Genomic DNA, 26578 nt, shown 5'->3' with positions numbered 1-26578 from the left:
AAAAGCCATCGTCGGAAGTTCAGATTTACGTTGACAACGGCGGTGGCTCAAATCTACGTCAGCAGCGATAGTGGTTAGATAAAAATAGTGACATCGATGTTGTCAATAACCGTTGATGATGGTGGTATTTTTCCGTGTTAAAATCAAACGGAAGTGGAAGATGGGTATTGTAGAGAAAGAGGGGTGGGATGTGTTTTTTTTTTTTTTTTTTCTGATTTTTGTAATAAAAAAATAAGTACAAAGGAAAACTTGTTATTTAAAAGAAAATTTTAAATAAATTGGAAAAAAAAAATCAAAATTTTTAACAAATAATGTCAGTCTAAATTTTTTTGAACAAAAAATAATCATTTTCGACATACGTCATGCCATTTTCGCAATTTTGTCTAAAAGTATTACTTATATGGATATCGATCGACAAATGGGCCTGAGAGTTTTGACGGTTCATCCCAAGTACCAACCCCAATTAATTTGACTTTCCATTCCAATTGGCAAATGGGCCTCAGAGTTTTGTCAGCTCATCCCAAGTAGTAAAGTACTAACCCCAGTTAACTTGACTTTTCATTCTATGAAAGAGACTTGACTTTTCATTCTATAGATTTGTATATCAAGAAATCATAGTTTGATTAATTATCTATCAATTTTATAAAAATAGCTAATACTCAATAATGCTTTATTTTCCGATATGTATGTGTAGATAAAATAACAAAATGAATACTTTTTTCTATAATAATATGTGTAGATAAAATAACAAAATGAATACTTTTTTCTATAGATTTGGCACGGAGCTTTTGGAAGCGTTTGTGAGCTTCTAGCTTTTAGCTTTTGACAAAACGCTCTAATACTTCTTGTAAGCGTTTGGGAGCTTCTAGCTTTTAGCTTTTGGAAGCGTTTGGGAGCTTTTAGCTTTTAGCTTCCCGCTACCAGCTACCCGCTACATGCTACCAGCTACCCGCTACCTGTTTCCAGCTAACAGCTACTTTTGCCAAACACGCCCATAATCAGTAAATGATTGTTACTTGTATATGCTACTCCTTCAAGACAATAAATAAACACAAAATTATTAGATGCATTATTTTCTGAAAAACCATAAAATAATTAAATTTCCAACTACAAATGTATTTTATAAGAAAAAACATTTACATAGGACGTATTATGCTAACATGTTCCATACGATTACAAAATTAGAAAAACATGCTACATTAACAATATTGTTTTTTTTACAAGAAGTATTTTACAAGAATCGTATTTTCAGAAAAGAATGTGATTACAAGTATACGATTATGGAATCAAATCATATTTTCAAAAAAATAATGTCATTACAAATATACGATTATAAAATCAATTTCTATTTTTGGAAAATAATGTGATTACAAGTATACAATAATAAAATCATATCATATTTTTAGAAAAGAGTGCTACTCATGTTATTTATTAAAAAAAGTGATTACAAAAGAATATATGTTCTAACCTTATGGATCGATTACACAAGGCTACGGATGTAGAAAGGGCAAATGATGATGGTGGGATCAATCTTTGTGGTGGCTGATTTGAGACGGCGATGTTGGTTGGTGGGTTAACGGTGGAGGGATGTTGGATTTTGTTAATTGTTTACCGTGAAATACAAATGGACTTGAAAATCAAAAATATTGATTTGGTATGGAAAGGCGGGTGAGAAGAGAAGGGGGGGAGGGGGGGTGACGGGTATTGGTGGGTGGTGTTGTAGTTAAGTTTGTAGCTCACGATAGTGATGGAGGCTAATCAAGGGTGGAAGGAAATATATGCGGTGCAGTATCAGGGAGGAAGTAAGGTTTTTATATAAAAAAAAATTGTCACAAATTTAGTCCATGTAGTTTAACTCAAGTGAGTGGCTTAACAAGGAGGGTGGAAAACCCACGACAAACTCAACACACACCGCCCCATGGCGGTATGTCGAGTTCTTCAAGATGAAACGGTATTTGAATGTCGATGAGAGAGGAAGTGAGAAATGTGCAACGAAGACGAAGAAGATATATACAGAGTGATCATGAATCTGTCCACCAACGTTTGATGTATGATTATTTTGATGAACATGCTATTTTTCAATGTCACTATTTTTGACATTGGTTCCGATAACTCTTTGTTTGAGTTCGGTTTAAAGGTTTCATGCAAAATTTAACCAAATCTATAAAATAATGAAACCCTTGAACTGAACTTAATAAACGGATATCAAAATCACACCAATGACTTATCTTCTGCATCAAGGATCTAGCAACCACACACTCCAGGAAATATGATCAACTTTCTCCACTTCATCTAAACATATAGGGCAAAGAGAGCTCAGAACATCAACAACTCTAAGAAGCAAACAATCTTTAGTAGGGAACACATTCATACAAGCTCTTCAACTAAAAAAATTTACTTTAACTGGAATCTGCCTACTCCACTTTGTTTCAATCATACCATGAGGTAATGTCAGCTAATCAATTAACAACCTTGTATCTTTCTGTAAATTCAATATTATGAGTAATATCCCAAACCCACGAACCCTTATTGTCTTGAAAATCAACCGTAGTTAACAAAATCAACATACCTGAGAGTAGGGTCTGTTGGATTAGTGTCTAAGCCAGTAACTATATTTGATAAGTACTTGACCCGGTTGTGCATGGTCCTTTTGGGTTGCCTTCACCATAACAACTTGACAGGGTGATTTATGAAGAGAGAAGAGATATTATTATATTAATATATTATGAGAATAATATATTAAATGAATAATAATATTATTTGATTAATGTTAGTCATAAATTAATTAGGAATTAATTTGGTAACTAAAAGATGTTAATTGAATAAAGGGGCTTAAACTGTCAAATGTGTGATAGTTGTGTTTTTTGGGCTATGAATCCTTACGGATATTAGGGTGGCCGAATTTTAGGGTTAGGATATCTTAAATTCGTCCAAGCCTCATCTCTAGAAGGATCATTGGATTGCTTAGGGCCTAAGTTATTCAATTAGGGTTAAGGATGTAACCCTAGTAGCTCATAGTATAAATAGACCCTATGTGTGACAACCCGAAACTTGTTCTGTTTCCGTTAATAAAAATTTCGAATTCATTAACTTTTCCGTCAAACTTCTTGGTTTAGAAAATAATCTAGTTATATATAATTAAATTATTTACGAGTCGGAACCAAAAATCGCGCGGAAACCCGATTATCTCGAAAAATCAATCATTTCCGGTCTAAGTGAGGTTACGACCGTAAACTAGTTTACGACCGTAAACCCGTTTACGACCAGTAAATAGTGGACCCCCCACCACCGACCACAAAACCACTATAAATATGAGACCTCCACCTTCATTTGAACATTTCTGGCCAAAAACTCAGTCCTTCTCTCTCTAAGAACCTTGACCGTAAACACCTGAAAACACCTTCAAAACTTCGGGAAACATCGAGAAACACCGTTTGGAGCCACTTCGGAACGTCTGGAGACGCTTATCTCTTCGAAATCAGCACCATCATTCTTGAGTTTGCGGTCCATCTTCAAAGACCGTAAGCCCTGTTCTTGAGTTTACGGTCCAAGCCTTCAAAGACCGTAAACTCACCAAGCCTTCAGAAACCGTAAACCCTAGTTCACGGCCGTAAACCCTGTTCACGGCCGTAAACTATCAGTCGACCGTAAACCCTTGGTTCACGGCCGTGAACACCTTTTAAGTGGTGCTTTTGGCTGAAAACCCACTTTCATCGATTCGATCAAGTCCGGGTAACATTCCTCAACCGAATACAAGTGTTCTTCTAACACTATACCTATCGAAATTGCTAATTTAGATACATATATGTATTTATTTGATAATAGGATTTCGTTAAGTGTCACGTGCAACAACTCAAGGAACTTCCTTTCAGTCAACGCGTTCACGCAACAACTGTGAGTTCATACCCCTACATTTTCCATATTTTCAATGTTTTCAGGGGGGGGGGGATACAAGCTAAACATAAATATTTTCAAAAACTCATGCAAACCTCATACTTTAACCCTTTTGTACTGTGTTGAGCATAAGGGACGTTTCCACTAAAATTGCATAGTTTTCCGGACACGCTATTCACTAAACATGCAAGCTATAATCGGTATAGTTTGGGATTTTTCTAAACGTAACAAGTATAAAAACTTTCAATACTAAACATATGCACTAAGACAGAAATTGTTTACAGTTACATCACTACTTTATCATGGTATTCATAACTGTAACTATCACTACATATGGTATACATACGGATTTTCACTACGGTAGAACGCTACTGCACTACATGTAAACTAGATTGTACGATACTGTGAGGCGCTACTTCACTACTGTACCCTTAGGTGTATAGGGATAAATCCTACCATAGTATAACCAGAGTCTCCTGGAGGAAGAGCATGATATTTGTGAATAGATCTATTCGGGACTGACAATCCCACATCTGGACTGCTAGCTACAGTTAGGCGGGCACGCCTGAGATGTACAAATGTCATTTAACTCGACGCCTGAAGAACGTTGGAAAGGTCTCTAGTCATATCAAGCATTGTTATACGACTCACAATATGTATAAATCACCTTTAGTTTACAACTTAACACTCTTCAACAGTTTAATTTACATTAAATTGAACTGCTAAACACTACAACTGGAGAACTTTCAGGGTTTTCAAACAGAAACGAGCATACAATGGTTTCACGCACGAAATGCTATTACATCATGATTAGCATTAGCTAGTCACATGAAGTAATAATTTCGCATATCATTACAGTTTTCAGTGACAAACATTCATGGTTTTACACAGAATTGAAATCACTACTTTCTCACTAAAGAAAATATTGGATTTTCTTGGAACTATACAATTATTTTACAAACTCATCAACGATTTTCACTGCAAATCACCGCTTATGAACTCACCAGCTTTATGCTGATACTCTTTCAAACTGCTTGTATTCTCAGGAAATCAGTAGACAGGTACTTGTTGGATTTTCGAGGAACTGGAGCATTAAGAGTTTTAAGTTTATACTATACAAAGCTATTGAATGTAATTCAAACAAAGTTCCAGACAAAGTTTCAAACTGATGTAAACATTTTTATTTTAGTATTCACTGTACTGGTTGTGTTGCTATGATTGCTATTATTCATTGGTTGTGATGCTATACATGACGCCCTCCGCTCCGGAACGTTTCCGCCATCGATTTCGGGGTGTGACAGATTGGTATCAGAGCCCTTGTTTATAGCAAACTAGTATACCGAACCTTACGTGGTATACAACTATAAACACTAAGGGGCCTAAGTGCTCTACGCTAAAAGTATACTTTCAAAAAATAAAGTATTTTTATAAAAAGTATACGGGCATGCATACATAACAAAATTCGTGTCACTAGTAGAACATAACAAAAGTATTTGGATGCTGGAACGTTGCGGTTAAACCTGGGCAGTTATGTAATCATGTCTAGGGTGAATATAGCCTGATCAATTATATTCAGTCGAGACATGACCAACATGTGCTTGAGAGTGACTGTGGTATTACAGCAGGCCTAAAACTTACCAAAATCATCCCACATAAAATACTATAGGAGTATTTTCGCTAGAGCCAAACTCAGTATACAGATTCACTCTAAGTGTTGCTACCTCTTCTCCCGTAAGCGATAACTTACTTGCGTTAGTAACCTTTCTGTGCTTATCGCAGCGGTAGTATACTTTTATTATCAGGATGAGATATATTTTGTTTTATATATATCTCGAGGACTTACCGTCCTCTTCTTCCTGACTGTTTTCTAGAACGAGATGCCTCCTCGACCAAGACCCATCAGAAGGAACGACGACACTCCGCCACCACCACCACCTCCTCAGTTCGACCCTGTCATGTTTCAGGCAGCAGTTACCGCCGTCGTGACTGCAGCAATGGCACAAGTGAATGCTGGTGGGGTTGGAGGTGGAACCGACCCCCAGAGACAAGGTAGAAGTCAGGGACATCAAAAAGAGTGTTCCTACAAGGACTTCATGACTGCGAAACCCAAGTCCTTCGACGGAAATGGAGGTGTCATCGCCCTGACTCGATGGTTCGAGAAGATCGAATCCATCTTCGAAATTTGCGTTTGTTCTGAAGCAAACAAGGTGAAGTTCACCGCCTGCACCTTCACCGACAGAGCCTTGACCTGGTGGAATGGTCGAGTCAAAACCCTAACCCTGCCAGTGGCTAACGCCATGGGTTGGGAAAGATTGAAGGAGCTCATGCTCGCGGAGTACTGCCCGAGGGGCGAAGTGCAAAAGCTGGAGCACGAACTCTGGAACTTGAAGATGAAGGGTTCCGACATCGCTGCCTACACCGCGAGATTTTGTGATCTGGCTCTCCTCTGTCCGGGAATGCTCACCCCAGAAAGCAAGAAAATCGAAAGGTACATATGGGGACTAACACGACCAACAAAAGGGAATGTCTTGGCTGCTAGATCAATTACTTTTGAAAGCGCCAAGGATCGGGCACAGACCCTGATCGATCATGGAATCGATATGGATGAGGTGGCAGCTATCTCCGAGCCACAAAAGGAAAGTGGTGGGAAGAAGAAGAAGTTTGGTAACAAACGAAAGGGTCAGTCTTCGCAAGAGCCCTCCAAGAAACAACAAACAGTGGCAGTTTATGTTGTTACTGCTCCTGCTGCTGCTCCACTGCTGTTCCAACCACCCAATCTCCTACCGGTGGTTATGCTGGCAAACTGCCCCTGTGCAACAAGTGTAACTTCCATCATCACGGACCCTGCCGTGAGTTGAGTTGCAACAGCTGTGGAAAGAAAGGACACACAATTCGATACTGCAAGACACCGGCTCAACCAACCAACCAGGCTCCGGGAGCGGGCGCTGGTCAAACTTGTTATGGATGTGGAGAGGCTGGGCACTTCAGGAGAAACTGCCCCAAGGCAACAACTGGTAGCAATACAGGAAGAGTTCTGGTGATGGGCTGGCAGGAAGCAGTTGCTGATCCTACCATTGTGACGGGTACGTTCCTCCTTGACAACTCTTATGCATGCATTCTCTTCAATTCTGGTGCGGAGAGGAGTTTTGTTAGTCATACATTCAAACATCTAATCAAATGTAAATCCCAACCTCTAACCGAAACATTTACCGTCGAGATGGCTAATGGAAAGAAGGAGAGCACTAACGACATATTCATAGGCTGTACTCTTACTCTAGACAATTATTTGTTTCCCATCGACCTTATGCCTGTGTCCATCAAGAGTTTCGACGTTATTATCGGCATGGACTGGTTAAGCTCCAATCGTGCTGATATTCTTTGCTTCGAGAAGGCTATCCGTCTCAATCTTCCCTCTGGTGAAACCCTCATGATTTACGGGGATAAGCCTAACTCGAACCTTCGTATCATTTCGTGCATCAAAGCTCAGAAGTATCTGCGGAAGGAGTGTCATGCATTCCTAGCTCATGTTGTCGACGAATCGCAAAAAGTTAGAGACCTCGAGAGCATCCCTGAAGTCTGTAACTTTCCTGACGTTTTCCCCGAAGATCTCCCAAGAATTCCTCCCGATCGCCAAGTCGAGTTTCGTATCGACTTAATCCCTGGAGCTACTCCTGTAGCTAAATCTCCTTACCGTTTAGCGCCAACGGAAAAGCAGGAATTATCCAGCCAGCTCAATGAGCTGATCAGCAAAGGATTCATAAGGCCGAGTTCCTCACCCTGGGGAGTTCCGATCTTGTTCGTGAAAAAGAAAGATGGATCCTTTCGGATGTGCATTGACTATCGAGAGCTGAATAAGCTTACCATCAAGAACCGATATCCCTTACCCAGAATCAACGATCTCTTTGACCAACTTCAGGGAGCCAGTTATTTCTCAAAGATAAATCTAAGGTCAGGGTACCATCAGTTGCGAGTTCATGAGAATGATGTGCCCAAAACAGCATTCCGAACTCGATATTGACACTACGAGTTTGTAGTAATACCCTTTGGTCTAACCAACGCACCGACAGTATTCATGGACCTGATGAATCGGGTATGCCGCCCTTTCTTAGACAAGTTTGTGATTGTGTTCATCGACGATATACTTGTCTATTCGCGAAGTGAGAATGATCATAAACAGCACTTAAGGCAGGTGTTGGAAACATTAAGGGCAGAAAAACTATACGTGAAATTCTCGAAGTGAGAATTCTGGATCAGGAAAGTAAATTTCCTAGGACACGTGATTAGCAAGGAAGGAATACACGTGGACCCTTCCAAGATCAAAGCGATTGAGAATTGGTCTGCACCAAAGACACCCACGGAAATCCGACAATTCTTGGGTCTCGCGGGCTATTATAGCAGGTTCATCCAGAACTTCTCCAGAATCGCTAAGCCTTTAACTACCTTGACACAAAAAGGTGTAACCTTTAGTTGGGGAGTTAAGCAAGACACTGCGTTTCAAACATTGAAACAGGCTCTATGCAGCGTACCTATCTTGTCCCTGCTCGAAGGGACGGAAGACTTCGTAGTCTATTGTGATGCATCCAATCAGGGCCTAGGGTGTGTGCTCATGCAGAGAGGAAAGGTCATCGCCTATGCCTCGAGGCAGTTGAAAACACACAAAGTCAATTACACAACCCATGATTTGGAGTTGGGAGCAGTGGTTTTTGCATTAAAGATCTGGAGACACTATCTCTATGGAACCAAGTGCACTATCTTCACCGACCATAAGAGCTTGCAACATATTTTTGATCAAAAGGAGTTAAACATGAGACAACGGCGATGGGTAGAGCTACTCAGTGACTACGAGTGCGAAATTCGCTATCATCCCGGCAAGGCCAATGTGGTAGCAGATGCCCTCAGTCGAAAGGAGTATTCAGGGCGTAAGGTGAAGGCACTAACAATGACCATCCATTCCCATTTACCCGCGCAAATCAAGGAGGCTCAGCTGGAAGCCTTAAAACCAGAGAACATGCCGGGTGAAGCCTTGAGAGTAATGGAAAAGAAGCTAGAGATCAAGGGAGACGGAGTCTATTATTTCATGGACCGGATCTGGACCCCAAAGTTCGGTGGTTACAGAGAGGTTGTAATAAACGAAGCTCACAAGACTAAATACTCCGTTTACCCAGGTTCGGATTGATGGGTTTTGAGCATTCTAACACTTCCTAAGTGTACATGCAACCCTAATAACCTTGGATCTATGTTTGTCTAATTATCATGCAAAGTTGAATTCCAAGGTTATATTCCTATCTAGCATACATGGGGAACAAATTTTAACTTGCATGAAAGATAGAATAACTTACCTTGTTGTTACTTATGATCCTTGAAACCTTGTGAGCCTAGCACCCCAAATGTGATGCCTCAAATGCTTCACACAACACCAAATGCAAAGGAGTAAACTTTGACAGAATCTTACACTTGCAAAATCGGCTCTAGCCCTCTTGTTTCTTAGTGTACCCGATTTTGGTGGAGAATGAGTTTCTTATATAGTGTTGACACATCTAGGGTTACACCATGTAAACCCTAATGTGTCATGACTCTTCATTTCCATGACCCATGGGTTTGTAACTCCCATGGAGCATCCATGGAGCATCCTATGGGTGGAACCCAACTTGATAATCCATGGAGCCTCTTAGCCCACTATATAAGATATGGAAGATTTACATAATCTACCCATATATTTAATTAGTTATCTTTTGATCACTTAATTAATTCTAAATTAATTCTTGATCAAACTAATTAAATAATATTATTAATATATTAGAACTTATAATATATTAATAAACCATAAGTGTTATTTCTCTCATTTTAGTTTATCCAATTGCATGGTGCCATGCAACCCAAATGGACCATGCCGGGTCGGGTCAAGTACATACCAGAAATAGTTATGGACTTATACACCTTATCCAACAGTCTCCCACTTGGATAAGTCTAATAACTATAATTGCAATACTTCAGGAACCGATCGGCAATCATAGCTCTTTCAAGGTCTCTCGGAACTGAGAAGATGATGATACGCCATTTAAGATAAGTGATCATATAATCCTCTGTTCTAGATATCAGCCGGACAAATACATGGAACAATGTCTTACTTATTGTCCAGCAGTTTGTTTCCCGATTTCCGATTTGTTTGACAAAGAACTTAATTGAACACATCAACTTAGTTCTGACCGGGCCCGGTACATAGGTCAAAAAAAATCATCAAGGGGCCCAGATATCAGCTTCTAATCCAAGAAGGAACAGATAAACTTCGACTCATATGTTTGTTCTACCACTCATTGAATTATACACAAAAGCACGTTTTATAACATCGAGTTACCAATGCGTTAACGTACAATCAATGCATAACCAACTCATAAGTAACAAATCATATCTCTAGGTTTGAAGACTTATATGATATTACCGTCTCACGATCACTCGAGATAAATTCCATGAAGTGATTCCAGTGAGCGTGGGTTGAGTCCAATGCTCAGAACTTATGAGCACTCATGAGTGTTGTAGCCATGTCCAACAACTTAGACCTCTGCAACCAATCATGACAGTCTTGATTCATACCTACTTCCGACATATGACCGACTGTGGAGGTTCGAATAATATGATATACCAAACATAATTATTCTGGAAGTCAAAACATGCAAAAGAAATATAGTAAACGATCGACAAGAGATAGCAACACTTTACTCATAAATAAAACACATTTTATTCATCATCTAATGTCAATTACACTTTACAAATTTCAAGGTTATCTAACTACTAAATCTAATATTATCCTTCAGCCCTATGCTCCGAGCATGCTGGAGATGCTTAACCCGAGTCAGTCCCTTCGTGAGGGGATCTGCTGGATTCTCATCCGATGATACCCTCTTTGCCACGAGGAGTCCTTCTTCTATTCGATGTCTGATGAAATGGTATTTTCTGTCGATGTGTCTGGATCTCCCGTGATCCCTTGGTTCCTTGGCTAAGGCAACTGCACTTTCACTATCACAGAAAATTTCCATTGGCTCTTTAATAGCTGGTACAACTCCAAGATCTCCAATGAAGTTCTTCAGCCATATCGCCTCCTTTGCTGCCTCGCTAGCTGCTATATACTCTGATTCGCAAGTTGAATCAGCCACTGTCTCTTGCTTGGAACTCTTCCAAGAAATTGCTCCTCCATTTAAGGTAAAGACCCAGCCTGACTGAGAGCGGAAATTATCTCTATCAGTCTGAAAGCTAGCATCACTATACCCTACGACTCTCAAGTCTTCACTCCCACCGAGGGTAAGGACCCAGTCCTTAGTCCTCCGTAGGTACTTGAGGATATTCTTTACCGCAGTCTAGTGTGCCTTGCCAGGGTTCCCCTGATACCTGCTAACCATGCTCAAAGAAAAGGCTACATCAGGTCGAGTACACGTCATAGCATACATGATCGATCCTACAGCCGAAGCATAAGGTATTCGACTCATTTCTGCTATCTCAGCCTCAGTACTAGGGCTTTGTGTCTTACTCAATCCGGCGTTACTCTGGATGGGTAACTCTCCTTTCTTGGAGTCCTGCATGCCGAATCTCTTCAACACCTTATCCAAGTAAGTACTCTGACTAAGTCCAATTAGTCTTTTACTCCGGTCTCTCAAGATCCTTATCCCTAGAATATAGGCAGCTTCTCCTAGGTCCTTCATAGAGAAACACTTCCCAAGCCAGGACTTAACTTCCTGCAGAGTTGGGATGTCATTTCCTATGAGTAGTATGTCATCCACATACAATACCAAAAAGCTAACTATACTCCCACTAGCCTTGACATATACACAAGATTTATCTTCACTCCTAGAAAAGCCAAATTCCTTGACTTTCTCATCAAAGCAAAGATTCCATCTGCGAGGTGCTTGCTTTAACCCATAAATGGATTTCTCAAGCTTACACACTTTATTAGGGTACTCTGTGTTGACAAAACCCTCTGGCTGACTCATGTAAACATCCTCAGCCAACTTTCCATTAAGGAAAGCTTGTTTTGACATCCATTTGCCATATTTCATAGTCATGAAATGCGGCTATGGCTAACAGAACCCTAATAGACTTAATCTTGGCCACTGGAGAAAAGGTCTCATCATAATCAACTCCCGGAGTTTGTAAGAAACCCTTTGCAACCAGTCGTGCCTTATAAGTGTGTACATTACCATCCATGTCGATCTTCTTCTTGAAGATCCATTTGCACCCTACAGTCTTACGACCTGGTACATTCTCAACCAAGTTCCAAACTTGATTGTCATACATGGACTGTATCTCGCTGTCCATTGCCTCTTTCCACTTGGCTGACTCAGGGCCTGCCATGGCTTCCGCGTAACTGTTAGGTTCATCCAGACCTATCAGTGTCTCATCACTGATAAGTGTATCACCTTCCGCAGTAATATGGAATCCATAGTAATGCTCAGGTGCATTCCTAACCCTTGTGGAACGCCTCAGAGGTACAGACTTGTCAATTGGCTCAACAAAAGTTTCCTCCTCAAGTTGAGTGCTAGGGTTTGAAGTTCCTTCACCACTTGACTCTTGAATTTCTTCAAGGTCAACTTGCCTCCCACTGTCTCCTTGGCTTATGAACTCTCTCTCTCGAAAGAACGCCCTCCTAGCTACAAAGACCACATTCTCACTAGGTCTGTAGAAGAGGTAACCAAAGGATTTATGTGGGTAGCCGATGAAAATACACCTCTCACTTCGAGGTTCGAGCTTATCATGAGTCTCGCGTCTCACGAAAGCCTCGCAACCCCAAATCTTAATGTGGTCTAGTTTGGGTACTTTACCAGTCCACATCTCATGAGGAGTTTTGGCAACTTTCTTTGTGGGAACTAGATTAAGGATATGGGAGGCAGTCTCTAAGGCATACCCCCAAAATGAGATTGGTAGCGAAGCTCGACTCATCATGGAACGAACCATATCCAACAAGGTTCGATTACGCCTCTCAGCTACACCATTCAACTGCGGTGTCCTGGGAGGTGTCAATTGTGAGACAATCCCACATTCCCTAAGATAGTCGAGGAACTCTGAACTAAGATACTCACCACCTCGATCGGATCGAAGCATCTTAATGTTCCTGCCCAATTGATTCTCGACTTCCTGTTTAAACTCTTTAAACCTCTCAAAAGTCTCTGACTTATGCTTGATTAAGTAGACATATCCATATCTACTGTAATCATCAGTAAAAGTCAAATAATAGCGATTAGCATCCCTTGTGGCATGTTTGAAGGGCCCACACACATCCGTGTGTATAAGATCCAACAAACCTTCACCCCTCTCACAAGAACCTGTGAAGGGTGACTTTGTCATTTTTCCAAGTAAGCATGATTCGCAACTATCATCTGACTTTAGGTCAAATGACTCCAATACTCCATCCTTTTGGAGTTGGCCTATGCGTTTCTTGCTTATATGTCCAAGACGACAATGCCATAATGATGCTTTATCCAAGTTATTATCATTAACAGAATCAATACACAATACATTATTTCCTAAGTTATCAACCACAGATACAGTTTCATACACACCATCACAAGGTAATGCTTTAAAATAAAGAACATTATTAAAGAAAGCATTAATCGAACCAACTTCATTATCAAATGAAAAGGTGAAACCTTGTTTATACAATGCATGAAAGGAAATAATATTTCTTGCAATTTCTGGCGAATAACAACATTTATTCAAATCTAAACTAAACCCACTACTTAGCGATAAAGTATAAACTCCAATCTTGGTGACAGGTAAAGCTTTCCTATTCCTCATGATTAAGTTTATTCTTCCATGCTCCACATTCTCACTTCTTCTTAGTCCCTGCAAATCAGAACATATATGAATACCACAACCGGTATTAAGGACCCAAGAGTTAGAATGGGGTGAGTTATTAGATAAGATAGTGTAAATACCTGCATGGTTGGGTTTAACTTTCCCATCCTTCACATCTTGCTGGTACTTTGGGCAGTTCCGCTTCCAATGTGACTTTTCATGGCAATAGAAGCATTCAGCCTCTTTAGGGTCAGAAGAAGGAGTGACAAAACCTTTCTTGGTTCCACTTGAAGAAGAGCCATCAAGGGTCCTAGCCTTGGTACCCTTCGAAGAGCTCTTCCTCTTCTTCCCTCTACCTTTCCCGATTGCCAAAACCGGGGCGGAGTTTGGAGTAGGAGTGTTAACAACCGGCTTACCCTTAAGACCTGTTTCTACGGTCTTGAGGAGTCCCTGAAGTTTGCTGAGTGTGACCTCTTCCTTATTCATGTGATATGTCATGCGGAATTGATCATAGCACGATGGTAAGGAGTGCAAAATGATATCTATTGCAAGCTCCTCAGGGAAGTTCACATTAAGCTTCAGCAACCGATCCACATACCTTTGCATTTTCTGCATGTGGCTCGTGACGGATTCCCCGTCCTTCATCATGGTTGTTATGATAGAGCATATGATTTCATACCTCTCTTGTCGTGCACTTTGATGGTATCTTTCCATCAGATCTTGGTGCATTTCAAAAGGGTAGAAGTCCTCATAGGACTTTTGGAGTTCCGCTGTCATGGTGGCCAACATGATGCATGCCACTTTTGTAGCATCCCTTTCATGTGCCCGGAAGTCAGCGATCTCCTGGGGAGTTGCAGTGGTCTCATCAATCTCCTTAAGCTCCTTGTCAAGGGCATATTCTTTGTCCTCGTAGCGGGTAATCATCCTGATGTTTCTGATCCATTCATTGAAGTTGGATCCATCAAAAGTGACTTTCCCACACAAGTTCATAAGGGTAAAGGAGCCATTAGGATTAGAGCCAAAAGCAGCATTGTTTGAAGACATCTGAAAGAAGAGAACAATATTAGTTTAGATATTAAGAGAGTCCTTAATAAAACACCCAAATGTAATATTAAGGCTAGGATCCAATCACAATATATTATAACTTAGAAGAGGTATGCCGTAATCCAAGCTATAACATATTTGAAAGGTAGGTGAATGACGATTCACCAATTTCCACCATGAAAAACGAAATATAAATATTAGGTTTTTAATTGGTTCTTAGAAATTCCTAGATTCTTTTGAGATTCAATGATTGAAACACACACGCTCCACCGATGCTATGGTAAACCTTAAGTCACCCTTTACCTACCTTGTTAAGTCCAAGTTAGTGTGCCGGTTAACCACACACGCTCCACCAACAACTTAAACAAAGTGTAAAGTGTAATTTCATGGATTAGCACCTTATTCACATTTTCCTAAAGTAACTAAGATTGGGAATTTAATAAAAGCATTTAGTTACTTTATAATATTCATCATACTTTTAATGAGAATTTATAAGTCCTTGTCTTACCCGTTCGGCTAACGACCCTCCACCGATCAAGGAAGCGGTGGGTGAGAGTGGACACCCATTAAGTTGCCATTTTATAGGCAACAACCTTATACCCCCCTTATAGACCGGCTTCGTGAATGAGGCGTACTAGCGGTAAGACGACTTGACGTTATACATATATATATATATATATATATATATATATATATATATATATATATATATATATATATATATATATATATATATATATTAGTAACTTATAATATTATAAAGTATAAGGGTTGAATTTTAACTTTTAAAATTCTAAGGGTTGGAACTAAAGTTTTAATCAAGACTTTACATGTTCCAAAACTTGAGGGCAAGTTTTGTAAACTTCCAAAACTTTTCATTTCTTATAACTTATGAATTAATTGAGTAATAAAAATGAAGACTCTTCATTTTTATAACTCTTGTGTTCTTTTAATGGCTTTAATAAAAGTGAGACTTTTGGTTTTCCATAACTTGAGGACAAGTTATGGACTCCATTAAAACACATTATGATCATGAATTAAACTACCATGAAGGTTACAAACAATTCCTATGATCATCTAATCTTCATAAGTTCAAGAACATGAATATGAACACTTTCAAGAATCAAAAATTACACTTAAAAAAAACTTGTAATTTTAATAATTGCCATTGTAAATGGATTAGCATAAACATTACACCATCTAAAACAAGCTTTAAAATATCAAAACAGTTTAGGGTAATGTTTCTAGTCCATTTCCAGCAACAAATGTGCAAACTTTCATACGAGCAGAAAACAGAAAAACGATTTTTTTCCAAGCTGTTTGCACACAAAAAAAAAAAAAAAAAAAACGAACCAGGCTCTGATACCACTGATGGGTTTTGAGCATTCTAACACTTCCTAAGTGTACATGCAACCCTAATAACCTTGGATCTATGTTTGTCTAATTATCATGCAAAGTTGAATTCCAAGGTTATATTCCTATCTAGCATACATGGGGAACAAATTTTAACTTGCATGAAAGATAGAATAACTTACCTTGTTGTTGCTTATGATCCTTGAAACCTTGTGAGCCTAGCACCCCAAATGTGATGCCTCAAATGCTTCACACAACACCAAATGCAAAGGAGTAAACTTTGAGAGAATCTTACACTTGCAAAATCGGCTCTAGCCCTCTTGTTTCTTAGTGTACCCGATTTTGGTGGAGAATGGGTTTCTTATATAGTGTTGACACATCTAGGGTTACACCATGTAAACCCTAATGTGTCATGACTCTTCATTTCCATGACCCATGGGTTTATAACTCCCATGGAGCATCCTATGGGTGGAACCCAACTTGATAATCCATGGAGCCTCTTAGCCTACTATATAAGATATGGAAGATTTACATAATCTACCCATATATTTAATTAGTTATCTTTTGATCACTTAATTAATTCTAAATTAATTCTTGATCAAACTAATTAAATAATATTATTAATATATTAGAACTTATAATATATTAATAAACCATAAGTGTTATTTCTCTCATTTTAGTTTATCCAATTGCATGGTGCCATGCAACCAAAATGGATCATGCCGGGTCGGGTCAAGTACATACCAGAAATAGTTATGGACTTATACACCTTATCCAACACGGATAAGATGTATCTGGATCTCAAACAACTCTATTGGTGGCCAAACATGAAAGCAGAGATTGCTACCTTCGTGGGCAAGTGCCTGACTTGCGCCAAGGTGAAGGTCGAATATCAGAAGCCCTCAGGTCTACTTCAACAGCCGGAAATACCTGAGTGGAAGTGGGAAAGGATAACTATGGATTTTATCACCAAGTTACCCAGATCATCGGGTGGGCACGATGCCATTTGGGTAATTGTCGATCGGTTGACGAAGTCCGCCCACTTCCTGCCAATCAAAGAAAGCTTCAAGATGGCGAGACTCACACAGATCTACCTTCAAGAGATAGTTCGCCTTCATGGTGTACCTGCATCCATTATCTCCGATCGAGATAGCAGGTTTACATCAAGGTTCTGGCAGTCACTACAGAAAGCTCTTGGAACTAAGTTGGATATGAGCACGGCTTATCATTCGCAGACTGACAGACAGAGTGAGAGAACAATTCAGACATTGGAAGACATGTTGAGAGCCTGCATCATCGATTTCGGAGCATCATGGGACACTCATCTTCCTTTGGTTGAATTTTCCTACAACAACAGTTACCATACCAGCATCAAGGTTGCGCCGTTTGAAGCCCTCTATGGCCGTAAGTGCAGATCCCCTCTGTGCTGGGCTGAGGTGGGTGACACGCAGCTAGCCAGGGGTCGAGTCCCCGACAGTACTCTCACTGGTCCTGAAATTATCCGAGAGACGACTGAGAAGATTGTACAAATCCGGGAACGACTGAAAGCCTCACGAGAAAGACAAAAGAGCTGCGCTGATAAGAGACGAAAACCCTTGGAGTTCCAGGTTGGTGACCGCGTCCTTCTGAAGGTCTCACCCTGGAAAGGCATAATACGCTTTGGGAAGCGTGGAAAGCTAAACCCAAGGTACATTGGACCGTTCGAAATCCTTGCTAGGATCGGTCCCGTAGCATACAAACTCCATTTACCTCGGGAGCTCAGCAACATCCATCCTGTCTTCCACGTATCGAACCTAAAGAAGTGTCTGTCCGATGAGACACTTGTGATTCCTCTCGACGATATTGAAATCAACGAGAACCTAAACTTCGTGGAAGAACCTGTCGAAATCATGGATCGGGAAGTCAAACGAACGAAACAAAGTCACATCCCGATAGTGAAGGTGCGCTGGAATGCCAAGTGGGGACCTGAATTCACTTGGGAGCGCGAAGATCAGATGAAACAGAAGTATCCGCATCTCTTTCCTAATCCATGATTTGTATTCTATGTTCGAATTTCGGGACCAAATTCCCTCTAACGGGGGGATGATGTGACAACCCGAAACTTGTTCTGTTTCCGTTACGCGATTTCCGTTAATAAAAATTTCGAATTCATTAACTTTTCTGTCAAACTTCTTGGTTTAGAAAATAATCTAGTTATATATAATTAAATTATTTACGAGTCGGAACCAAAAATCGCGCGGAAACCCGATTATCTCGAAAAATCAACCATTTCCGGTCTAAGTGAGTTTACGGCCGTAAACCCGTTTACGACCGTAAACCCGTTTACGGCCAGTAAAGAGTGGACCCCCACCACCGACCACAAAACCACTATAAATATGAGACCTCCACCTTCATTTGAACATTTTTGGCCAAAAACTCTCTCCTTCTCTCTCTAAGAACCTTGACCGTAAACACCTGAAAACGCCTTCAAAACTTCGGGAAACATCGAGAAACACCGTTTGGAGCCACTTCGGAACGTCTGGAGACGCTTATCTCTTCGAAATCAGCACCATCATTCTTGAGTTTGCGGTCCATCTTCAAAGACCGTAAGCCCTGTTCTTGAGTTTACGGTCCAAGCCTTCAAAGACCGTAAACTCACCAAGCCTTCAGAAACCGTAAACCCTAGTTCACGGCCGTAAACCCTGTTTACGGCCGTAAACTATCAGTCGACCGTAAACCCTTGGTTCACGGCCGTAAACACCTTTTAAGTGGTGCTTTTGGCTGAAAACCCACTTTCATCGATTCGATCAAGTCCCGGTAACATTCCTCAACCGAATACAAGTGTTCTTCTAACACTTTACCTATCGAAATCGCTAATTTAGATACATATATGTATTTATTTGATAATAGGATTTCGTTAAGTGTCACGTGCAACAACTCGTGGAACTTCCTTTCAGTCAACGCGTTCACGCAACAACTGTGAGTTCATACCCCTACATTTTCCATATTTTCAATGTTTTCAGGGGGGGGGGGGATACAAGCTAAACATAAATATTTTCAAAAACTCATGCAAACCTCATACTTTAACCCTTTTGTACTGTGTTGAGCATAAGGGACGTTTCCACTAAAATTGCATAGTTTTCCGGACACGCTATTCACTAAACATGCAAGCAATAATCGGTATAGTTTGGGATTTTTCTAAACGTAACAAGTACAGAAACTTTCACTACTAAACATATGCACTAAGACAGAAATCGTTTACAGTTACATCACTACTTTATCATGGTATTCATAACTGTAACTATCACTACATACGATATACATACGGATTTTCACTACGGTAAAACGCTACTGCACTACATGTAAACTAGATTGTACGATACTGTGAGGCGCTACTTCACTACTGTACCCTTAGGTGTACATGGATAAATCCTACCATAGTATAACCAGAGTCTCCTGGAGGGAGAGCGTGATATTTGTGAATAGATCTATTCGGGGCTGACAATCCCACATCTGGACTGCTAGCTACAGTTAGGCGGGCACGCCTGAGATGTACAAATGTCATTTAACTCGACGCCCGAAGAACGTTGGAAAGGTCTCTAGTAATATCAAGCATGGTTATACGACTCACAATATGTATAAATCACCTTTAGTTTACAACTTAACACTCTTCAACAGTTTAATTTACATTAAATTGAACTGCTAAACACTACAACTGGAGAACTTTCAGGGTTTTCAAACAGAAACGAGCATACAATGGTTTCACGCACGAAATGCTATTACATCATGATTAGCATTAGCTAGTTACATGAAGTAATAATTTCGCATATCATTACAGTTTTCAGTGACAAACATTCATGGTTTTACACAAAATTGAAATCACTACTTTCTCACTAAAGAAAATATCGGATTTTCTTGGAACTATACAATTATTTTACGAACTCATCAACGATTTTCACTGCAAATCACCGCTTATGAACTCACCAGCTTTATGCTGATACTCTTTCAAACTGCTTGTATTCTCAGGAAATCAGTAGATAGGTACTTGCTGGATTTTCAAGGAACTGGAGCAATCAGAGTTTTAAGTTTATACTATACAAAGCTATTGAATGTAATTCAAACAAAGTTCCAGACAAAGTTTCAAACTGATGTAAACATTTTTATTTTAGTATTCACTGTACTGGTTGTGTTGCTATGATTGCTATTATTCATTGGTTGTGATGCTATACATGACGTCCTCCGCCCCGGAACGTTTCTACCATCGGTTTCGGGGTGTGACACTATGGGTGAGGGAAATCGGCCACTCTTGTTAGATTGAAACCCTAGAGCCGATTTTTCTCATCTCTCCTCTCTCTCCAAATCATCCTCTTGCTAGTTGGTGTTTGTAAGCCATTAGAGGAGTGACAATTGTGACTCTAAGCTCCAAGAACAAGAAGATTCAAGCAAGCAACTTAAGGTATTCTTCTAGATCTGATTTCATGTGTTATGATTCAATTGTTATCTCTAAATCTAGCATTGTAAGCCTTGGAAACATTGCATGTTCATTTAGAGAAACCTAGATCCAAGCATTAGGGTTTGCATGTGCACATAGGAAAGTTCTTATGGCTCAAACCCATCAGGGTCGACTATGCACTACCTCTCAACTCAGACCTCCAAACCTACTTATAATCACCATCTTCGTGTATATCTGCAATGAGACAATTAGGGTTACTATCAAGAGCTGCCAATCTCGAAAACACATATCCCAAAGACTCATTTCTAATCCATACCTCCTTCCAGCAAATGGTATTTCTACCATCACCAACCAATTTATTCAAAGTAGACAAAGGAATAATTTATATATGATGAGGATTCAAAATCAAATCCACAATAGAAGACCAAACCCCTATGATTGAAAGTCGACTACCCGGATTAAAACTTGCATTGTACTCGTGTATAGATCTAATAATTTGTACCCATAAAGTATCTTGATTGTTCACAAACCTCCATCTCCATTTTCACAACAAATTTTGATTAAAAGCAACTAAGCTGCCAACTCCGAAACCTCCATTTATGTTAGAGCCTAAAATCAACTTCCATTTAACCCACATAATTATTTTTTTCTCTTGATCTGTCCCTCAAAAGAATTTAGCTCTAAAAGTCTCGAGAATCTCCGTAACTTTAACTAGCATCTTAAAAATCGAGAAATAATAATTTCCCAACGAACCTACACTGAACGAATTATAGTGTACTTCCCTCCTATTGAAAGCATTTTAGCTTTCCAACGAGTCAGTTTAGCTCTAAATTTGTCACACATAGGCTCCTAACTTTTAATATGAGACATATTCAGACCAACTGGGACATCAAGATATTTTTTAAAAAAAATCAAGAAAACTAATATTGACCTACATGTCCAAAATAGTATGCCATGTATGCTGTGTGGCAAAATTGATGTGGCGACGAGGTCATGTGGATGCCAAAAAACTAATGTGGCAAAGTGACAAACATAACACTACTCCCTCGGGCCTTAGAGGATGAGAGGGTCACCACTAACATAACAAAAGACCTTCCTTGAATTTATGTCTAAGGGCATTAACGAGATGAAGTTATGGTGAGGGACCAATCCCGTAACAATTTCAAACCAAATGACTAACGGCATGGTATTACTATTTCCTAGGGGTGTTCATAACCGGATATCCGAAATTTCGGATACGGATTTCGGATATCCGAATTTCGAATATCCGAATTTCGGATAGTTGATTTTTGGTATCCGATTCCGTATCCGAAATTTCGGATATCCGAAATTTCGGATACGAATTCGGATACCAAAACGGATATCTGAAAATTTGTAATTTTGTTCAAATTTGAAAGTTTTTATATTAGAAAAACATATTTTTATATTAGAAAGACATATGAAGTAATATATGTATTTAATTAAGGGTATTATGAATATGTTTTAGTTACTAACATTCATATTATATGACATATGTGATTAAAATAACATATAATGTATAAACTAAAATCAAAACTTTCGGATATCGGATATCGAATTATCCGAAAAATCTGAAAAACACTATCCAATTCTGATTCTGAAAAACCGGATATCCGAAAATTCGGATATCTAATTTTTCGGATAATTCGGATTCGGAACTCCGGATCGGAATTTTGGATACATATATTTTTGAACACCCCTACTATTTCCTATAGTTGTCCTACAAATAAGATTTTTATAAACAACTAAAAATGTAATTTTGTCTATAAAATACTATAGATTATGAGATAAACGCCTTTTCAAAAAATTTGGGGACATAATTACATAATAATTATATATAAAAAGTCAACTTAAGATATAGGAGTCAATAAACTCATGCAAAATTTATCTTTCCCCCTTTCTCGTATTATGCACCCCTAAGGTAGTGTTTGTTTTTTGTCTGCAGATCTGCGTGGCCTCTTCTGTCTGCGCCGCGCAGACCACGCGCAGACATTAGCCTTCGCAGACTGTTTGTTTTTTTGAAGACTGCAAACCTAAAAATGTCTGCGCGCCCTCTTCTTGGCGCAGATGTGGACCAGAGTCTTCTAACATCTTCAGACATCTTCTAGCCTAAAAAAATATATATATCTTAATTTTTTTAAAGTTTTTTTTATTTATATTTTTTCCAACTTTATTAATGATAAACAATTTGAAAAAAAATTACAAAACTTAAAAAAAAACGTTTGACGATACAAACATTATATTTTTCACAAATTTATAAATAAAGATTTATTACAATAATAGTCGTTGATTTTGTTTATATAAATATGAAAAAAAAAATCATAATATATTTTTATATTTTTTTGCAAAATTTTGTAAAACATTATTTAATACAGTATCGTCAATTTCTCGAGAAAATATTTATGGTACGTTTTTAATGGATTTAATTGAAAAAATCGAAGATTATTTCTATCCATTTATGTATCAAATTCTTGATCACTAATTATAATGTTTAGTTATAACTTTGCAATCAAAGTTGTTGGTTTTTATCAAATATATACGTTAATTCATACCATTTTTATTTTTATTTTTATTTTTTATACAATAATACATAAAAGTTGATCTAGATTCGTTAATTATTTATAACAAAGTCATAAAAATATTTAAAAAATCACTTTGAAGTTTAAAAAAATCAGTTTATTTAGATTTCAGTTTATTATAGTAGCCCACAGATGTTAAAAAAACAAACAATCTTTTTTTCCAGACTGCAGACGTTTGGTCCACTTCTTCTACTGCAGAGGTCTACAGATATGGTCCACAGCCAAAGAAAAAACTGACAGCACCTAAATCTCGTATTATACACCCCTAAATCCATCCCCAAAAATACCAATTGACTTGTCGTTTACACATACACATACACTGTGGATTATCCATAGCCAACGAAACCAGAGGCCCCTCACCCCTTGCTGTCTGCGCCACAAATCCCCAGACCCTCCATCTTCATCTTCATCTTCATCTTCACGTCACGTGCCGTGTTGAATCGGAACCACCTTTATTGCAGACAGACCATGGTGGTGCCGACGGTGATGCTCATCACTCACTTCATCACAACGACACTAGTTTGCTTCTCTTGATATCAATTGATTGATTTATAATGGAAGCCGCACAGGGACGTCGTTTGTCCGTCATCGCTTCTCATCTTCGCCAAATTCCCATTCCACCAACTACGACCAATGTTTCTTCATCTATTGTCTCGCCCTCTCATTGCAATTCCTCAGATTCTGAGAAGCTGCGCAATCTCGAGGCTGATTGTGTTTTCTGTAAGATTATTCGAGGCGACGCACCTGCTTTAAAGGTATACCTGATTTCGGATTTCGTCTTTGATTTTGCTTTGAGTTGGATTTTTAGCTGTTTCCGAATCATGCATTATGTATGATGCTTGATCGAGTTACTTGATGAATTATTTTATTCCTTTGTGTTTGTTTAAATGCCCAAATTTGGAGCAAATATGGACTTTAGATTTCTCACTACTCATTGGGATTATCATAAAACCTCTGCAATAGCCATTAATCAACAGGCCTATTTAGATAACAAATAATCATGTATTTAGGGTTTCAAGCAAATCAGAATCGTATTTGTTGAAGTGATCAATTTTGTAACAATTTCTGTTAGGTCTAGTAGTCTCTAGTAAGCAAAGCATGTGACAAATGACTTGCACGCAAAGGGCCTCTCTCACATGGTATCTAACCCACCAGTTTTTCTGCCATTTTCGTGAGCATTCATAACTTATTTTCTTTATGGAGTTGCTTTTCACATGATTCTTGAATCCATGGGAATTTTCCCTCATGGTTGTCATAGTCTTACTAGTGGTTTCATTTAGCTTTAATGTTTCATACATAGTTTGTATGTCTAGAATCTAGATTAACATAATTTATAATGATCAACTTTCTTATTGTCATTCAATTTCATCTGCTTGCAGCTATACGAAGATGATACATGCCTATGCTTTTTGGATACAAATCCCGTTAGCCCTGGGTAAGGTATCATATCTATAATATACCATTAAAATTCATTGCATCATTATATGTACAAGATTTGTTTATAAAAGTTTTTACATTTTCATGTAACAATATGATATTTTGGCCCAAGTAATTTATTTTCCATCTCATCAGGCACTGTCTTATTATTCCAAGAAGCCATTTTCCATTTCTGGTAGCAACTCCTCCATCTGTAAGTTCTTACTTTACAGATAACAAATTTTAATCTCACTTTGAGAAAAAATTTAAAAAATGTTAAAATGATTTGGTAATTGTGCAGGTGGTAGCTGCCATGTGCTCCAAAGTCCCTTATATTAGCAAGGCAGTTATGAAAGCCACTGGTTCTGGTAATTTTTTGTAAAAAAAAAAAAAAAGAATATGAACAAATTTCAAGATTATTCCCTAAATATTAATTGACATTTTCAGATTCTTTCAACTTGTTGGTGAACAATGGCGTGGACGCAGGCCAAGTTATATTTCATGTAAGTATCAAGAACTGATAAATACTAAATAGTTAAATAAAATAAAACTTATTTTTTCTTTATTATTTTATAAAATGTGTAAGAAACTGATGAATGATCTTGTTGTTGTTGTTGTTGTTGTTGATTTAGACACACATTCATATAATACCTCGTAGGGCACGGGATTGCTTATGGGCTTCTGAGGTATATTATTATTATTATTTTTTAATAATAAGATTACAAAGTTTGAAGATTTGTAAATGAATTTAAATGTGATTTTATTGATTACAGAGCTTGAAGAGGCATCCATTGAAGGTAGACAAGGAAGCTATGCATCTTGTTAATGGCATTAGACAAGAATTGTCATTTGTGGATGGATTTGAAGATAACACTAGTAAAGATCATGGTGGAACCACTCTCATTGGAAGCTGATATCAGGTTTGATTGGATTCAGTTATTGTAATTTAATCAAAACATTTGCAATATTTTTGGTTTGTTTTTATTTTTTTAAAGTTGGTTGATGGTTTGGAGTATAAGGAGTTTTGCAACTTGTTTCATCTTTGTTCATAGTTGTGTTCTATAATCAGTTTATTATATTGAAAGTTTTATAGATAGAATTAGATAGTGATTCATCCTTTCTGAAACGCAACATACAAGTCTTAAGTTACTGTTTTGTATGATGAATAACTTCAGTTTTGAATAAGGGCAGAAAAAGGTTCCCTTTTTGCAATGAACATGGCAATAAAACTTTATGGAGTTAAAGGAAAGGACCTTTTTTCACAACAAAGCCTAAACATAGGGACTCAATTGTAACATAAAACATGAACCGAAAGTGCAAAAGCTTAAAGATATCTACTAGTTTCCAAATCCATCACGGTTGGTCCTTTTGATTGTTAACATCAAAGGACCTCCATTAATTATGGGTAAAATGGTTATTTTATCTTCACTTTGTCTTTTTCCCATTTTTGTCATTTTATTTATTTATGTTAAACTAGAATAAATTTTTATAATTTTTTTAGAGTAAATTGGACAAACTGTCTCTCATGCAAGGTGCCAAAATGTATGTTCAATATGTGTTTTCAAAAATTAATTCGGATTGTTCTTTAAATTGTAAAAAGTTGCACATTGTCTGAACAACATAAAATGACTATATTTCGTCTTAGAAATTCTTTTTCAATTATTTTTAATGTTTCTGATTAATTTTAGTTATTAAAAAACATTTTAGTTTAATTTGTTTATTTATTATTAATTAATTTTTTTAGAAAGGTAGTAGGGCCCTACCACATACACCCTACCCTCTTTGAATGAACACTCTCATCTCAAAGCCATAAAACTTAATGATCCTTTCCCTTTTCTATTAATCAGAATCATCTCCACCGGAAACCATCGTCTATTGCCGTTGACTACCATTGCCAACCATCGACTACCATCAAAAGCCACCGCTTCTCTTTCATAGACGACCAACACTATTAAAACTCTAATCGCCGACGGCCAACACCATCACCAGATCTGTTAACGTCGTCATCGGAGATGTGAACCACCAGAAAGTAGCACATATATCCTCTCCCTTTCTTTAC

The 26578-nt window shown here is 38.4% G+C and overlaps 1 protein-coding gene across 1 annotated transcript; it reads left to right on the top strand.

Moving 5' to 3' along the window:
- Positions 1 to 23479: 23479 nt before the first annotated feature.
- HINT3 (histidine triad nucleotide-binding 3) lies at positions 23480 to 25558 on the top strand. The gene is made up of 7 exons (XM_079074390.1): positions 23480 to 23858; positions 24483 to 24538; positions 24676 to 24733; positions 24821 to 24887; positions 24967 to 25022; positions 25152 to 25205; positions 25293 to 25558. Exons 1-7 carry the CDS (start codon positions 23658 to 23660, stop codon positions 25431 to 25433), a joined length of 633 nt encoding a protein of 210 aa, XP_078930516.1. The 5' UTR covers positions 23480 to 23657; the 3' UTR covers positions 25434 to 25558.
- The last annotated feature ends 1020 nt before the right edge of the window (positions 25559 to 26578 follow it).

This window comes from Lactuca virosa, chromosome 9 (genome assembly GCF_052849685.1).
Source record: "Lactuca virosa cultivar CGN04683 chromosome 9, Lactuca_virosa_CGN04683_v6, whole genome shotgun sequence".
Taxonomy (NCBI): Eukaryota; Viridiplantae; Streptophyta; class Magnoliopsida; order Asterales; family Asteraceae; genus Lactuca; species Lactuca virosa.
Note: the sequence above shows the minus strand (reverse complement) of the source record. Positions and strands in the feature narration are given on the sequence as shown.